Genomic DNA, 18,942 nt, shown 5'->3' with positions numbered 1-18,942 from the left:
TCATATTGAAATGGAAGGAGCATCAGACAACTGCAAATCTACCAAGACCCGGCCGTCCTTCCAAACTTTCTTCTCAAACAAGGAGAAAACTGATCAGAGATGCAGCCAAGAGGCCCATGATCACTCTGGATGAACTGCAGAGATCTACAGCTGAGGTGGGAGAGTCTGTCCATAGGACAACAATCAGTCGTACACTGCACAAATCTGGCCTTTATGGAAGAGTGGCAAGAAGAAAGCCATTTCTCAAAGATATCCATAAAAAGTCTCGTTTAAAGTTTGCCACAAGCCACCTGGGAGACACACCAAACATGTGGAAGAAGGTGCTCTGGTCAGATGAAACCAAAATTGAACTTTTTGGCCACAATGCAAAACGATATGTTTGGCGTAAAAGCAACACAGCTCTTCACCCTGAACACACCATCCCCACTGTCAAACATGGTGGTGGCAGCATCATGGTTTGGGCCTGCTTTTCTTCAGCAGGGACAGGGAAGATGGTTAAAATTGACGGGAAGATGGATGCAGCCAAATACAGGAACATTCTGGAAGAAAACCTGTTGGTATTGCAAAAGACCTGAGACTGGGACGGAGATTTATCTTCCAACAGGACAATGATCCAAAACATAAAGCCAAATCAACAATGGAATGGTTCAAAAATAAAGGTATCCAGGTGTTAGAATGGCCAAGTCAAAGTCCAGACCTGAATCAAATCGAGAATCTGTGGAAAGAGCTGAAGACTGCTGTTCACAAACACTCTCCATCCAACCTCACTGAGCTCGAGCTGTTTTGCAAGGAAGAATGGGCAAGAATGTCAGTCTCTCGGTGTGCAAAACTGATAGAAACATACCCCAAGCGACTTGCAGCTGTAATTGGAGCAAAAGGTGGCGCTACAAAGTATTAACGCAAGGGGGCCGAATAATATTGCACGCCCCACTTTTCAGTTTTTTATTTGTTAAAAAAGTTTAAATTATCCAATAAATTTTGTTCCACTTCACGATTGTGTCCCACTTGTTGTTGATTCTTGACAAAAAATTAAAATTTTATATCTTTATGTTTGAAGCCTGAAATGTGGCAAAAGGTTGCAAGGTTCAAGGGGGCCGAATACTTTTGCAAGGCACTGTATATATCCATCCATCCATTATCTTCCGCTTATTCCGGGTCGGGTCGCGGGGGCAGAAGCTTTAGCAGGGAAGCCCAGACTTCCCTCTCCCCAGCCTCTTCAGCCAGCTTCTCCGGCGGGATTCCAAGGCGTTCCCAGGCCAGCCGAGCGACATAGTCTCTCCAGCGTGTCCTGGGTCGACCCTGGGGCCTCCCGCCGGTGGGACATGCCCGGAACACCTCTCCAGGGAGGCGTCCAGGAGGCATTCGAACCAGATGCCCGTGCCACCTCAACTGGCTCCTCTCAACGCGGAGGAGTAGCGGCTCGACACCAAGCCCCTCCCGGATGACCGAGCTTCTCACCCTATCTCTAAGAGAGAGCCCGGACACCCTGCGGAGGAAACTCATTTCGGCGGCTTGTATCCGGGATCTTGTTCTTTCGGTCACGACCCACAGCTCGTGACCATAGGTGAGGGTAGGAACGTAGATCGACCGGTAAATCAAGAGCTTCGCCTTTTGGCTCTGCTCCTTCTTCACCACAACGGACCGGTGCAGAGTCCGCATCACTGCAGACGCTGCACCGATCCTCCTGTCAATCTCCCGCTCCCTCCTACCCTCACTCGTGAACAAGACCCCAAGATACTTGAACTCCTCCACTTGGGGCAGGATCTCATCCCCGACCCGGAGAGGGCATGCCACCCTTTTCCGGCTGAGGACCATGGTCTCGGATTTGGAGGTGCTGATCTTCATCCCAGCTGCTTCACACTCGGCTGCGAACCGCCCCAGTGAGAGTTGGAGGTCACGGCTTGATTAAGCCAACAGCACCACATCATCTGCAAAAAGCAGAGATGAAATGCTGAGGCCACCAAACCGGACACCCTCAACGCTTCGGCTGCGCCTAGAAATTCTGTCCATAAAAATTATGAACAGAATCGGTGACAAAGGGCAGCCTTGGCGGAGTCCAATCCTCACTGGGAACGAATTCGACTTACTGCCGGCAATGCGGACCAGACTCTGACACCGGTCGTACAGGGACCGAACAGCCCTTACCAAGGGGCTCGGTACCCCATAATTAATCGCAATTCAAACCATCTATAAAATATGCCATATTTTTCTGTAAATTATATATATATTCTGTAGAATAAATTGTTGGAATGGAAAGATAAGACACAAGATGGATATATACATTCAACATACGGTACATAAGGACAGTAGTGGGCATTTCACTCTACTGTCATTTAAATCTGTCTATGCTGTCCTCACTCCGAAGCGTCTACTTTTTCCAAAGCTAGACAGCTAGTGAACGACGCCTTAATAATTAGACTTCTTCCTTTTTCATCTGATTTATTAATAAAATGGCCTCAAACCATTGTCCTCTTTAGACCGTCGTAAAACTACAAAATAAAAGTACACAAGCATTGCATTAGCAACAACGTTAGCTTAGCACGCTATACAGGTTCACTAAACATAAACAAAAAGCGTCTCATACAAAGAATATAACATTTTGCTTACTAACATAATATGTACATTCTTTACAAAAAACATAATTACAGACAAATCTTGTCCAAGGATCATATAAGCACAACATTATCAGCCCGAGCTGTCGTGCAGCCATAATGAAGAAAGAAAAGAAGAAAATAATAAACCATGTCGCAAAGCGACCACAAGAGTTCGCTGTTGGACAGCACAAAAAGCCTTAATTTGACAGCCCTAATATATATATACTGTATATATATATGTGTGTGTGTGTTTGTGTGTATGTATACTCACCTGGCACTTTATTAGGTACACCTGTCCAACTGCTCGTTAACACTTAATTTCTAATCCGCCAATCACATGGCTGCAACTCAGTGCATTTAGACATGTAGACATGGTTTAAGACAATCTCCTGCAGTTCAAACCGAGCATCAGAATGGGGAAGAAAGGTGGTTTGAGTGACTTTGAACGTGGCATGGTTGATGGTGCCAGAAGGGCTGGTCTGACTTTTTCAGAAACTGCTGATCTACTGGGATTTTCACGCACAACCATCTCTAGGGTTTACAGAGACTGGTCCGAAAAAGAAAAAATATCCAGTGAGCGGCAGTTCTGTGGGCAGAAATGCCTTGTTGATGCCAGAGGTCAGAGGAGAATGGCCAGACTGGTTCGAGCTGATAGAAAGGCAACAGTGACTCAAATAACCACCAGTTACAACCAAGGTAGGCAGAAGAGCATCTCTGAACGCACAGTACGTCGAACTTTGAGGCAGATGGGCTACAGCAGCAGAAGACCACGCCGGGTGCCACTCCTTTCAGCTAAGAACAGTAAACTGAGGCTACAATTTGCACAAGCTCATCGAAATTGGACAATAGAAGATTGGAAAAACGTTGCCTGGTCTGATGAGTCTCGATTTCTGCTGCGACATTCGGATGGTAGGGTCAGAATTTGGCGTCAACAACATGAAAGCATGGATCCATCCTGCCTTGTATAAACGGTTCAGGCTGGTGGTGGTGGTGTAATGGTGTGGGGAATAGTGTGGGGAATATTTTCTTGGCACTCTTTGGGCCCCTTGGTACCAATTGAGCATCGTTGGAACGCCACAGCCTACCTGAGTATTTTTGCTGACCATGTCCATCCCTGTATGACCACAATGTACCGAACTTCTGATGGCTTTTTTCAGCAGGATAATGCGCCATGTCATAAAGCTGGAATCATCTCAGACTGGTTTCTTGAACATGACAATGAGTTCACTGTACTCAAATGGCCTCTGCAGTCACCAGATCTCAATCCAATAGAGGATCTTTGGGATGTGGTGGAACGGGAGATTCGCATCATGGATGTGCAGCCGACAAATCTGCACAAACTGTGTGATGCCATCATGTCAATATGGACCAAACTCTCTGAGGAATGCTTCCAGCACCTTGTTGAATCTATGTCACGATGAATTGAGGCAGTTCTGACGGCAAAAGGGGGTCCAACCCGTTACTAGCATGGTGTACCTAATAAAGTGGCCAGTGAGTGAAATATATATATATATATATATATATATATATATATATATATGTGTTTGTATATTTGTGTGTGTCACACCAGTGTGTGAAGATTCTTTTTATGCCAACGTTTTTTTGTTTGTTTCCACCGTTAGAAACTCACACAATTAGGGAATTGGAAAACTAAAAAGTTTCAACTCAATTCGTTAAAATGATCCAAACCAGTGCTTGATGATCATTGATAAAACATTTTTTGGGCCAGACCGAGAAAGGGGGTAATCATGCGGTGTCTCTCCTCGCGACCCGTGGCGTCCCTTGCCGCCGCTCCTCCTTCTCCTGGTTGTGGCTGCGGCCTAGGGGGGGACGAACGCTCTTAGCCACGTGATCGCCACAATACTAGTACGGACGATACGCTGCTGCGCTTTGCTTGGTCACGACGCGTCGATTATGTCCCTATTTTCACGTCATCGTGCTGCTCTGCCGCCTCCTCTTGATGGTGACTGCGTCTTAGAGAGGAAGCACGCCTTTAGCAACGCAATCGCCACAATAATGGTACGAATTAGGCGCTGATGCGCTTTGCTTGATCACGTCCCTTTACTTAGCTGGGTAGAGGCGTTGATCAAGTCTCTTTCTTTCCACGTCCTCGCACTGCTCTGCCGCTTCCTTCTGTGGTCGCACCTACGCCGGATTGCCTCCTAGCCATTCCGATCCTTTCGTGCGTGCGTTTTCACGTCGGCAGTGGCAGACTTGGCAATTTCGGGGCCTAAGGCGAACATATCCAGGGCCCTCTTCATGGGTCAGGGGTTAAAAATGTGAGAAGAGTGGAGGAAATACTGTATGTTCCGGTACACAAGGTCTGAGGTCTGTCCTGAACGACAGATTTTCTCCTGATTAGTCAGCCGACTAGTTTTACGATTAGTCGACTAATCTAATAATTTTCTTTTGTTTACTAATTTAGCAATGACATTTTTGTTGATGCTTATTAATTAACAAAACCATTTTGGAACACTTAAATTCTTTATCAAAGTACAAATAATCATGTAAATAACAATAATTAATCACAAATAAACAATGAGGTTAAATGCTGATAGCATTTAGTAGTGCAAAAGAATGGAAAGTAAACAGATTCAGAACACTGACTTTGCCTTTCCAACATTATTCAAAACAATTCTTTAAAAAAAATTCTAGCAATATTATTATAGTATACTACTATATATAATAGTAGTATAATAATTATAATAATTATTCAATGCCAATCATATTTGTCATAAGGAGTGTCATTTGAAAGCTATTCTTAGTGTAGAATCTGTATTCTGTAGTATTTACTCAACATATTATAATATTAATTCTGAAGTATGTGGGATTAACTCCAGAAATCGCTATTTATATGACGAACATGACATGCTTTTATTTTGAAATGTTCACCGGAAGTACGTTCGCTAAACCGCTAACCGAAAGCTTTACACTCCGTAAAAAAACATTCTTCATCATTGCTTGCGGTGTCACTAAAAGATGTTTTTTTTTCTCGTTAGCAAATGCTTTTAACCAGCTCTTGAGTGTTATTGTATGACTGATTGGAACTGTACTGCTGTGTTTCACCACAGGGTGTGCTGTCGTGTATTTTATGTTCGGTGTGAAGAAGAAGAAAGTTAAAAGAGGCATTAGTGGCCTGTTCTCAACTTCTCCCTCACTGCACTTTGGCTCTCATGGAGAGCACGTTTGCTCATGTGTTCAAAATAAACGATAGCCGACGTGCAAAGTAGCAAGTGAGCTGGAAAAATTACGAGCTTAGTGGCGTGAAAAATGCAGGAGACCTAAGTAAAGCTAACGAACAGCGGCGCTAAGCGATGCTAAATGGAGCTAAACGAAGCTAAGCGGTGCTAAATGAAGCTAAGCGACTGATACTCAGTCCGTCGTCGTGGAACAGTCCATTGTAGTGCTTGTGTGTGGGGAAGAGATAATATAAATGCAGCATTCAAATGGCTTTCTTTTTTGTTTTGTTATTTGTTTGTATGGTATGCTGACATAATTATACATGACGAATAGTTGGGGGGTGCTGCTGGCTCCTGTGGCCCAAGCTCTTGCTCGTTGGGGCAAGGGCAGCTGGTTGGGGGCCCCTCAATGGTTGGGGGCCTAAGGCGATCCCCTATTTCGCCTGAATAGTAGATCCGCCTATGCGCGTCAGTCCTGGCCTGCGTGTATTTGTCCTTATAAAGGAGCACTAACCAATCACGGGTAATGGGGGGGGGGGGGGGGGGTCATTTAAGTTCTCGTTTTTGACAGCTGCCAATAATTAAGTCCAATCGATAAAACACATGCAACAAAAACAAAACATCCGCTAAAATTAACGGCAACACTAAAACAACCAAAGTTAAGCACAGCAAACAAAATAAAAATGGCAACATATTCAAAGCAGGAAGTGTCACTCTGACATGTGTGTGTGAATAAAGTTGACAGAACCTCTGACAGTATATTTTCCATTCTTGCTGTGAAGAGCCAACACAGTGCTGACTGTGGCGTGTGAATAATTCAAAGTGATGATTAATATTTGAAAGCGAACAGCACGCCGGATGAAAGAGTCATCAGATTGCAGATTCCTTTCATCCTTTTCCTTCCCTCCATCTTTAATGGAGAGTGCAGGAAACGCAGAGGACAGATAGACTCGGAAAGGTGCAATACAGGAACTTCTAATTGGGGAAAGTTTATATGCTAGTTGGAGAAGGGATGGTGTCATGAACTTTAAAGTTCAGCAGCAACCGCAAAGAAAGGAAAGTTATGGCTTAATTTATGAAATAATATTAAAGCAGTTACAGCAATAGGAAGGTTGTTGATCTGTTTCATTAATTTCTGAGCTCTCAATACAAATATGACAGAGGATGGGCTCCAGATCTCACTCGCATTTTTGTTATTCTTAGTGAGGACACGAAGTGTCCGCTATTCATTGAAAGATCCAAATGAAATTTGGTAGGTATATTCTAGGGATCAATACTGTTTTCGTCAACGATGTCAAGAACGAAGATATTTCATTGAAAAACTTTTTTTTTTTTCATGACGATGATAAGCTAAAAAAATATCTTGGGAGACGTCGGGGCAGTTTACATGGCGACATGGCGACACGAAGATGCAATGACTGTGTTGCGGAGTGGCCTTGCGTTTGTATGGTGTCGGCGAAAATGGAAGGCAAAGATGCAAACCTTAGAATCCTGCCTCCAAAGTGGAAGAATTCGATTGCGGGGGATTGGGGGGGGGTTTGCTGCGCATGCATATCAAAAGTTCCCGTGGCGCGGCACCGCGCCGATATCGTCAGCACTCGTACACGTCACATTGGGCGTGCGCAGCGGTGCTACTAAACATTAAAAACAGCAAATATGGCTGAAAGTCGGCTTTAATGTACTGTTTTTATAATATTTTTAATGTAAATATGTTAACTGTTTCAATTTTTGTGCCTTTTTGAACAACAAAAAATGCTATAGCTCGGAGTGGGCGGGCAATCCGGGCATGTTGTCTTCCGGGCTGAGGAGGTCTAAGTGCATCATTCGCTGTCGCCTTGTAAATCTGCACTGCCTCCTAGGGCCTGGCATGAATACTACATCGTTTTCATGTGGAATTGCGACATTGTTTGAATGGAGAAGGAACCATATAAATGCAAACATTAAATTTTTCGTCTTCTCAGAGAGTCACCATTTAAACAGCCCCTTAAACATAATGAAAGTAAAGCCAGTTTTCGGCTGATGAGAGGACGAGACAAAATAAGTGACAGTTTCTGTAATATGTTCACAATGCATGACATTTTCTTACTTTACATGTAGTACATCAGCCTGCATTGGAGCAGTGTTTGGGTTGTGTCACTCATGTGTGATGTGCTGTGCCACCCCAATTCCCCATCCTCACCAATGTTAGGATGAGCTTCGAGTTAAGCTGTGCTGCATCTTGCTTGTTTTGAAACACATGGTAAGATTTGTTTTCTTATATCGGCAAGATGTTGCTCTAGCCCTTAAAAGTCTATGCTGACTGATCATCACACACCAAATGTAACTCATAGCAGTAACATAGCGTTCACGTTAGATTTAGCATTCAGCGTGGCGAGCATCGCATTCAACTCTCGGACAACTTTTTTACAGTTCCTGGCGTCCAGGTCTGATGATTTAATTGAGAATAATGTACTGTTTTCCTGCTGAGTGAATTCATCACGAAGTCAGCGTCGTCCTTACAATATGTACTCGTCTGTCAGTCTTTATCCCAAATTATTATTATTTTTTTAATGTATTTATTTTTGGACTAAGACTTTTTATATTTACAGACAAAAACAATTTGAGTAATCGCCGACTAAAACTAAACAAAATATGTATGAGATTTTGTCAACTAAAACTAGAGGAAGACAGACACATTTTGAAATTACCAAAATATGACTAAGACAAAGCAACATTTGAATCTAAAAGACAAAGACTGAGACGAAAATTAAAAGGGCTGCCAAAAACACAATGATCCTGTAAAGCTGAATTTTAATTTCTTGTCTCATGCCTGATTAATAGCGTGCTGGGTGGCTTTGGAGCTATACGATGCAGCTTAGGCAGGAAAAGAGGGGAAAATCACTGGCACTTATTGACTTATTGTTGCCTGTAGGTTCCAAGTTAGCGAGTTAGCAGATCTGGTTCCTTTATGAGAATAAATGACTCAATGAGTGGAAGTGGGAAATTAAAAAGAAGAAAAAAGTCAGGTTTTCTGGTTTCCATATCTCGTGTCAGGTCGTAGATCTGACTGGAGACGTTTAAATTCATGACATGTTTTAAGTCCAACTTCCCACCCTGACCCCTAACCCTTATTCTCTGACAACAATCAAAATAACAAGTTTATTATCCTAAATTTTTCCCAAATGCGAAACTGTCCTTCCCAGCATCATACAGTAAAACCAGTTCGGGAAATAAATGTCTACGTTGGTGAACTTTACACCAAAGATGTGTGTGATTAATGCCTCGAAAGTGGTCCAGAACAGCCATTTCACAAGAACCATCCACTCATCCCAGTTTACATGCCAATCCTCAGTTTGTAGATATGAATTTGAACAAAACTATGATTCAGCAGTTGGTTGTTCCATCATTTGTATCACTAACACTTGAATAGGTCCAATTATGTCTAGTGATGCCAAGACCAGTCTGTTCAGAGTGACATTTTAAATGAATTCTGATGCTGCAATGTCTGATAACGTTGCCCCACAACCCAGCCCACCTAACCTCCTCACTTCAAACAGCAGAGTGCCTTTGTGCATTTTAATTGAGCACAACCACCATGCTGCTGTTTGTCATGCAGATAAATCTTAATTGTGTGCATATGTGTGTTTCTCCATAGATACACTAAAATGAAGACAGCCACCAACATCTACATCTTCAACCTGGCTCTGGCCGACTCTTTAATCCTCGCCACTTTACCATTCCAGGTCAGCACAGCACAAATTATTTGTGTGTGTGTGTGTGTGTGTGTGTGTGTTTTGTTTTAAGTAAAATAAAGATTCTTGTCAACAAATAAACAACACATAAAAACAATTAAAATAGTCTTTAATTCTTACTTTTACAGACAAATTATCAAGACACAGTACGAAAGTCACAGCATGATATTCATTATTCATATGAGATATACAATATTTACATTATGCTTTTTATTAGCATGATAATTCTGGTAATTCATCATTTTGATAATATGAAATTAAAAAAAAAAAAAAAAGACCTGATGATAAGTAGTTGATTACAGTTAATTACAGTCAAACTAAACATTTAACACGTAGAATTACAAATTGTGTGTTTAGGTCTGTTAAGATAATGAATGAACAATGCAGTAATTTCCATCGCACTTATTGTTGGATTAAATACATTTTATGTCACGATGTTTCTGTTTCAGTTCGTTGAAATATGGACTGCGCACGTATTATAACATTTACATTTTAAAGCATAATATAGTCGGTTACATGTACCGTACATATTTTGGACAACTCTATAACTAATACCGTATTTTTCGAACTATAAGTCGCACCTGAGTATAAGTCGCACCAGCCAAAAAATGTGCAATGAAAAGGAAAAAAACATATATAAGTCGCACCGGAGTATAAGTCGCTTTTTTGGGGGAAATTTATTTGATAGAATCCAGCACCAAGAACCGACATGTCATCTTGAAAGTCAATTTAAAATACAATAGAGGACAACAGACTGAATAGGTGTACGGTATGCTAACGTTACATGACGCTAGAAGTTAGATCGGGCCTAAAAATTCCAGCCCGACCGACCGGCCTGCGGGTATTAAAGCCCGACGTGGCCCGAGCCCGATCAATTAACTTGATTTGCTTGCCCGAGCCCGAAAAAACCCGAAATTTTATGTTTTATTTCCAGGCATGAGCGTTGAAAAAAAAAAAAAAAGTTTTATCTGTGAGGACTCAGGAGAAGGAGGTAATGCATGGATGCGATGCGTGGTTTCATTTTGTGTGATCACTTTGCGACGATGTCGGTGCATACATGCAAAATGATAAGAAATTAAAGCCTGTCTTTTGTAACAAATTCTCCCAGTTAAACAAGACTGTAAGATGGATATTCAATAAACATTTATATCTTTTATATTTGCGTGCCTGTTCTAACAGGCGGATAGTGGATTTGACATTTATTTTAATCTCCTCGAGTTGGCAGAAACCCCCCCCAATTTTTCTCAATGTTTAAATAGTCTACACATTTTCATGATCCTTATAAATGCATTTACACAACGAAATAACTCTGGAAAAGTTTGTTAAATATATTTCTCGTATGAGAATAAAAGCGCCACATTCGTTTACATTCAGCGAAGCCGACACAGGTTTCCGTATAGCATTTTCAACAATCAATTTAAATCCTTTCCATGTCCCACTCCTTCCGCAGTTGTTTGCGTTTCAATTCCCCTGTCTTTAGTTTGTTTTTCACTCCTATAGCTGCTCCATATCGAGAAGGAAATACTAGGTCAAAAATGTAATGGATGGGAGGGGAAGATTAAAAAGAGAGCGGGTCCACTGCAGTCATGTACGCAGGCAGCGCCTTATCTGTTTTATCCAAATTTATTTAACAGCCATACATCGTTTTAGTATAAATATATGAATATTTATTTATTTTTTAAAAAGTTAGCGAGAGAGAAGTCGGCCCAACCTGACCGAAAATAATCACACATAAGTCGCTCCAGAGTATAAGACTGTCAAACTATGGAAAAAAAAACTGCGACTTATAGTCCGAAAAATACGGTACTACATTTATCTAACAGCTTGTTTGTGCAATCTCACTAACGAAGACAAACATACAAGTGACCTCGATCTATAATTTCTCAAAAGCCATCAAGGCCAAATGATTATTTACATTTTTAATTAATGTGCAAATGAAGTCTAATCAGCGGAAGGATCAATTAACAGCTCCAGACAAAGGTGAAGTGGTTTCACGCTCCACTTCACTGAATTATGATCTCTCGATGGAAACACTAGATTGTAAAGAGGAGCTCCATTAGCTTATTGTTTTATTTGGGATTGTTTCCAGGGAACTGACGTGTTCCTGGGCTTTTGGCCGTTTGGAAATGCCCTGTGCAAGGCGGTAATATCCATCGACTACTACAACATGTTCACCAGCATCTTCACGCTGACAGTGTTGAGCATAGACAGGTATGTGGCTGTCTGCCACCCTGTCAAAGCTCTGGACATGAGGACACCTCACAAGGCCAAGGTACAACATGCACTGAGCACACCATTTAGCAGAATGTATGCAAAATACAAATTTGACTCTGAGTCTGAAGAACCATATTTTCACAGCATTTTTTTTTTGTCCCCTGTCGCATGTAAGCTAGTTTAGATATGGCGGAAAACACAGAAAAGAGTGAAAAAGCAGTTTCTGCTCTTGCACTCCTCTTTAAAAGAAACTGCCGCATTTTAAGCCAAAACAACTGTTGTGTTTGATAGAGCAATATGTCTATATGCTGCTATATGCAGATTCATGGCGCATTAAGCCCCCGAACTATTTTTAACTTGCCGTTTTACCCTGGAAACCCCCGTTTACAGACGCCGCGCAACCGCTTTTGTTTCAACCCTGCCATAAAACGAAGGTAATTCATTATATTTCTTATTCAAAATGTCTGTCATTTTTAGCTTCGGATGATCAATTGATGTCTAATATTTCGTTAAAAAAAAAAAAAACGACTTTAAAAAATTATTCACTCGCATATTTAAACTTTTAAACAAATTCCGTAACAATGAAAAAAAGGCGTCTGTAAAAAAGTCACGGATATCTACCTCATAACTATCGCTTAATTGTACTTTTTTTGTTAGTGCTGCATTTTCTCCGATATGTTGGATGATAGATAATGGATCCAAACAAAGAAAAATGAAAAAAAACTTTTAAAAGGGTAAATATATGAAAAAGAAAATCTCGACCACTCCTTGATGTCTGCGATTTCTACATCGCGACCCTTGTTATATTACCATGTTTCACCAATAAAATCCCCCAAAAATCCAGCTGTGGCCATTCACAGCTGTGTCTTGACACTCAGTGATACATGCTACATGGAGTTTTGGGATCGAAACAAGGTAAGTACGTGATAATATCTCGTTAAAGTCGTGGCGTCTGTAATTCTGTTCTCGCGTGCGCTCACCTCCAGATAGGGTTTTGCTGTCCTAAAAACTTTTTTTTTTTTTTTTTTTAAATGCCCTCCTGTTCAAAATTTTTCTTCCCCCAGAAAATTGAGATTTTAAGCTTTCCAATGATGTATCACACATGCATATCGGAAAATTTTGAAATCTGGCCAAATTGGGGGTTTCAGAGCGGAACTTCAAGACACCTGAGTGTTTTCCGCCATATGGATGCTTATCATCGAATGGGAGTTGGCTTCATTGGGCTTTTAGATAATTGTAATTGAGCCTTCTGCCAAGCTATTTGTAAACTAATATATTTTTAAGGCTATAAGGCGCACTTAAGTATAGTAGTAGTAGCTTAGCCTTGGCTCGTACATACGGGCATCCAAGCTGTGTGTGTGAGCATCATTCTGTCTTACCTAGTGGGGAAGTAGATGCTGCATCCTTTTTGTCTGAATATTCCAGCCAGTAATATTCATAATAATACGTTAAAATTTAGCCTTTGTTTTTTTGTATGTTTGTTTGTTTACCATCATTTTTTAGGGGAATTCTAAATCAGGCTGTTTAGGACTAGGGATGGGAATCGAAATCCGATTCCAATTCGGAACCGGTTCCTAGTGTTTCGAGGCCTCGACATCACAATGAAAAAGCCTTAACGATCCCTTTAACGAGTCCTGAAGACGCATATTGCGTCGTGAGTTTTGTTGTCCAAACGCATCATACTAGCATGGCGCCATGAACCACCCGCTCCAAAGTTTGGCTACACTTCACCAGGAAAGAGGGTGAAAATGAAAGGTTACGATGGTTTAGCACGAAGCACGACCATTGCAGCCGTAAACATAACAATGACAGCACGTAGGTTCAAACGATCGAAAGAGTGTCTTCACTTCACAAGGAAAAATTACAACAAAACAACTTGCAATCATTGCAAGGTGGAGATAACTGCATCGGGAGGGAATAGACTGCACTGTCTTCACCGAGACAGCTATACAGCTAGCTAAACTCCGAAATGACGATACAGAAGACGTTGGTATAATTTGCTGACTTTATTCAACCATCACTTGAAGAGTGAAACTAAAAATAGAAATGAAACAAATCAATTTCGTCCCCAATAACAAACAGGTTTGCATCAACGTAAATCAGCGATGATTAGGTGCTAATTCAGTAATAACAACACAGTTAGCATGCGTTCGCTAGCATTAGCACATCGTTCAAACATCTACACAACTGGATTTAAGTGTCCGATCGCGAGTGGAAACACACAACAACAACACAAAAGATGATACATACAGGCGTTGCCTCTGTAGATATTTTACAAGCATTAACAAAGAACGTAGGGTCGTAGCAGTGCTTCCCTCTCTCACTAACTCGCTCACTCGCTTGGATGCGGCATTTCTTCTTCGCGTGTAAGAGCGCTCTTCTTCACGTGAGCGCGTTCTTCTTCGCGTGAGGACGCGCAAGGGCGCCCCCACTTGAGCGTGAAAACACCATTAAAACTAAAAGGCATGCATTTCAATATACTGGTAAATACACTTTAACAGGGGGTCCCCAAACTACGGCCCGCGGGCCGAATACGGCCCGCCCCTACATTTGGTCCGGCCCCCTGAACAATACCGGAGAGCATTTTGAATATATATATTTTTTCTCAATAGTGTTATTTATTTTCTGGCCTTTTTCTGTGAAGAACTCAGAGACGGTTATTTGGTTATTATCTATTTGATTAATAGTGTTATTAATATTAATTATTATTATATTATATTATTATTTTTATTTTATTTACTTTTGTTCCGTGAAATTTCCAGAAAGGGTTATTTGATTGTGGCTTTCTGAAAAACAATAATTTTTTACATTTAGGCACTCCTGCAATCGTCACACTTTTTCTGTTACAAACTGACCCCGGCCCCTCATCAGAGAAGGGAAAAGTTATGCGGCCCTCACTGGAAAACGTTTGGGGAACCCTACAAGTTTAACACATACTGCTAACGGCAGACCAAAGACCTATATGCGAATATATACCAATATTTTTTATTTCTATTAGAAAAATGTTTCAGTAAAATGTTAAACATTCTTGTGCATTTGCCATTTATTGCCACAGTTAATATTGAGGGTTTGGGCCTCTTGTGACCTTGTTGTGAGTTTGTAAGGTTGTGACTTCCGATTAAAAAAACTCGATGCCAATCAAAACGTTTGTTCTTTTTCGATCGATAAGAGATAAGAGTCGAATCGATAAAGAATCGAATCGTTAAGCAATATCGATAATGGAATCGGAATCGCAAAAATCCTATATATTCCCATCCCTACTTAGGACAGCTATGTTTTTGGCCAAAATCGTCATCCATTGGGGATGGTACGCCCGGTGGTGGCTTTGTTATACAATTAAGGTCTTTAGTGAGGCAAACTGAAACTCCACTCACCATTTTGGCAGTGCTCTCCGGTATTTCATGGTTCATATCTTCATTCCTTGGTTCTTGCCTAATAGTTGTTGTGGCTTTTGAAAGCTTAGGTTTAAAAAAGTTACATATATCCATCTTGCCTCCTCTGTCCTCAGGTGGTTTTGGCTAAGCAAAGCAAATGACCGTCTCTAAGGTGCTAGTCATATGATCTGTTCGAAATATAATTTTGACCCATTACAATTATTATTATTTTTTTTTTTTTTGTCATTTTGTTCATTTTTGTTTTTTTATTGCTTTGCAACTTTTATAGACAACATTTTACCGGCAAAGTCTTCATTTTAAATTCAAATGTAGGAAAGTCGATTAGATGCAATGACATTTTCGGCCACCGGGGGGGCCATAACCGTCGGGCTTTGCACCAGCCTACGTGAGGCTAGGAATCGGTTATTCATATCCGAGGCTTCACATTTACTTTTTTGAAACACGTCGGGCACTCACGTAATAGACATTAGCAAAAAGTAACGTTGCTGCAGTTGTGCACCAACTTTAAAATAAAAGCCGTACCAAATACTACTTCCATGTTACGCATTATGTGTTTTTCTTCTATGCTGAAACTGACCAGCATGTCTCTGAGATCGCTGCCGCGACCGGCTTGACTTGCTACCATCCTGCATACTGGTGGGGCATTGATATTCAAGTTATTCATTGAGTTTCTGAAAATACAGGTTCAATCCAACAGGTTCAATACTTGCTTAGCTTGAAACTTTGCACTTATTACCAACCTGTTGTAATCAAAGCTACTGTATATTTCATAAACGTTTAAATGTTGCACCGAAATATTGCACCTTCGTTACCCGTTTTTCCCCCACCTATCAAAGCACTAGGCTATATTTTATGGAAGAGGATTAGGGCCAATGAAAAAAAAACAGTTACAAATTTCACTTCAGAATTTTTAGAATGAAGTGGAAATTCTGACTTTGTAGTAAGAATTCTGAGAATAGCATCAGAATGCTGACTTTAAAGTCAGAAAGTGAAAGTGTCAGAAACCCCGACAGAATTATTCTCAGAAGGTCTTTAAAGTCATAATTTTGACTTCAAAGTAAGAATTTAGACCAATCTTTTTTATTTTCACTGGCCCTAATCCTCCTCCATTATTACTTAGGCTAAGTTGTTGTGCTTTTGTTCCCGACCAGATAGGTTTATATGTATTTGAATTAGAGATGTCTCGGCATCCCGATCGATCGGGTCAGATCACGTCATTTTCAAAGTATCGGAATCGGCAAAAAAATATCTTAAATATCTAAACATGCCTTTTTTTAATATATATGCATTTTTTAATTAAATCGTTCTCCAATTGTATTTAACGTTACAGACATAATGTGTTACACTCTTCCAGAGGCTTTAGTTTAAGCTTAAGGCAGGGTTATAAAATGTATCGCGTTAACGGCGAGAATTAATATTTTTACATTTATCACGTTACAATATTTAACGCAATTAACGCATGCGCTGCACGACCCACTCACGCATTGTCGCGTTCAAACTATAATGGCGCCATTTTACCCATACAGCATATAGAGCTAATAGGCAGGATAAAATGAGTAGAGAGAATTTTGGCAGCCTTTGGAGCCTTTTTTAAATGGCTAAAACCTTACAATCCCTCTCCCAACGATTAGAATAATCGTGGGAAGCAATGTGGGGAAGAAAGGGTAGTTGTTGATCTTTTTCTTAACACCCTATATTATTTCCCAACGCAGAGAAGATATATCAATTGGTACCACAACGCACAGTCATGGTTGCACTTCCCATCATGCATTTGGGCAGAAGTTAAATGGCTACAGTATCATTTACTGAAAGCTCAACAAATACACTAGATGGCAATATTTAGTCACAATATACAAATGCTTAAGAATTACAAGTGTTTCTATCCGTGGATCCCTCTCACAGAAAGAATGTTAATAATGTAAATGCCATCTTGAGGATTTATTGTCATAATAAACAAATACAGTACTTATGTACTGTATGTTGAATGTATATATTCATCTGAGTTTTATTCATTTTTTTCTTAATGCATTGCCAAAATGTATATGATCGGGAAAAATTATCGGGAATGATTGGAATTGAATCGGGAGCAAAAAAACAGGATCAGAACAACCGTAATTTGAATGCTTACGTTTTCTGATCCCATTACAAAAACATTTCAAACGCTATCACACATTACAGTAATAACAAAAAAAAGAAGAACAATAAGCTAAATAGGCGACTGTCAATGTACTATATCAACAGTTATTCAGAAAAATATAACCTGAACTTCACACCATAAAAAATTGTTTACCAAATTCTCGATCTCACTCCAAATAACTACCATATCCATGAAACTCTTCATATTCATCAGAATTACTTCTGAACAACATTACAAGTAGAGGTCATGCCGAGAGCACCCATTGTCAGTAAAATCATGAATAAGTTGCAAGTCCAGCCAAAAGTGTGACTGGTCTGGAAAATAAAGTAATTGCTTGTTCTTTTTTTTTTTTTTTTTTTTTTATTCAGGTGGTGAATATCTGCGTGTGGGTGTTGGCTTCAGCCTTTGGCGTTCCGGCCATGGTTGTGGGGAACGTTGAGGAGGAGCATAACAGTAAGTGAAAAGCGCATTGTATTTTCATGCATACTGTTTTCCAACTGCACTATAAATGTGTGCTGGCATATAGTCATCTGTTTAATATGCAAAGCAATACACAGTGGTGAAACAGTGCCACACAGTATTATTTTTTCATTATCCATTACTGAAGAAGGTACAAAAAGGCTCGAAGCTATCGTTCAGCAGGACCCTGGGGAGATGCGTTATGAATCAACCTCTTTCCAAATGTGCTAGCTCTGGGTTTTTATAGCTTTTATGGTACAGCATTTCAGTAATGGGCTTGACACATGCAATTTATGATCAATCAAATTACTTGCAGACAAAGTGACTCGTCATGGTCGCTCTTACGAATACCCACACTGTGGCATTTCAACAACATTGGCAGGATGGAACATTTATCGCTTGTAAAACTGACTAAGATCTCATACAGTATTTCGATTTGGAGCACCCAGTTAAGCGTTGGTTAACATTTATTTACTCAACTGCAATGAGTACTAGTTAATTTGAAGTCGCCCGTAGATGTCTACGCCATTGACACCTTTGTGCGTTAATTCCATTATTGGTTATGTACGTCAATTCTATTGACAGGAAGCAACCTCATATCAACATGAATTGATCAAAAAAATCCACCAAATCAACAGGAAGTGGCCTGATATTAACAGGAAGTGAACCCGAAATGTCCCCAAGTCAACAGGAAGGGACCTTGTATCAACAGGAAGTGATCTGATATCAACAGGAAGTGGACCCAAGGGGTTTACTATCCAAAGCAAAGGTACCATCGCAAATGGCTCCAGAAATAGTCATTTTTAGTTACAAGTAGGGTGTAAAGTCAAGATTAAATCCTAAAACTGTTTTCCCACTGTACATTAACAGTTCATAGAAAACTAGAAACCACAATTTCTGGAGAAATTACGATGGGGATCTGCTGTGGTAGATACAGATATATCCGGTTACTTCCTGTAGATTTCGTGACATTTCGGGAAAATGTCCTGTTGATATTAGGTCACATCGTGTTGATTTGGGGACATTGGCTGTCAATGGCATCAAATTACATGGGCGCCAGTTGAATGTCATTATGTTGTAGTGGTAAGTTTTTTGGTCAAAAGTCCTAAGCGCACTGGTTTTTCATCCATCCATCCATCCATCTATCCATCCATCCATCCATCCATCCATCCATCCATCCATCCATCCATCCATCCATCCATCCATCCATCCATCCATCCATCCATCCATCCA

The 18,942-nt window shown here is 40.6% G+C and overlaps 1 protein-coding gene across 1 annotated transcript in view; it reads left to right on the top strand.

Annotated features, from left to right (window-relative positions):
• oprl1 (opiate receptor-like 1) overlaps positions 1 to 18,942 on the top strand; it is a 96,693-nt gene that overhangs the window by 57,221 nt on the left and 20,530 nt on the right. Inside the window, exons 3-5 of the mRNA XM_057829501.1 lie at positions 9,408 to 9,495; positions 11,594 to 11,776; positions 17,619 to 17,703. Coding sequence (XP_057685484.1) covers positions 9,408 to 9,495; positions 11,594 to 11,776; positions 17,619 to 17,703 — 356 coding nt within the window. The remainder of the gene's footprint in view (positions 1 to 9,407; positions 9,496 to 11,593; positions 11,777 to 17,618; positions 17,704 to 18,942) is intronic.

The sequence above is a fragment of the Corythoichthys intestinalis genome, chromosome 2, assembly GCF_030265065.1.
Source record: "Corythoichthys intestinalis isolate RoL2023-P3 chromosome 2, ASM3026506v1, whole genome shotgun sequence".
Taxonomy (NCBI): Eukaryota; Metazoa; Chordata; class Actinopteri; order Syngnathiformes; family Syngnathidae; genus Corythoichthys; species Corythoichthys intestinalis.
The sequence above is the reverse complement of the archived record's forward strand: the minus strand, read 5'-3'. Positions and strand labels throughout refer to the sequence as shown.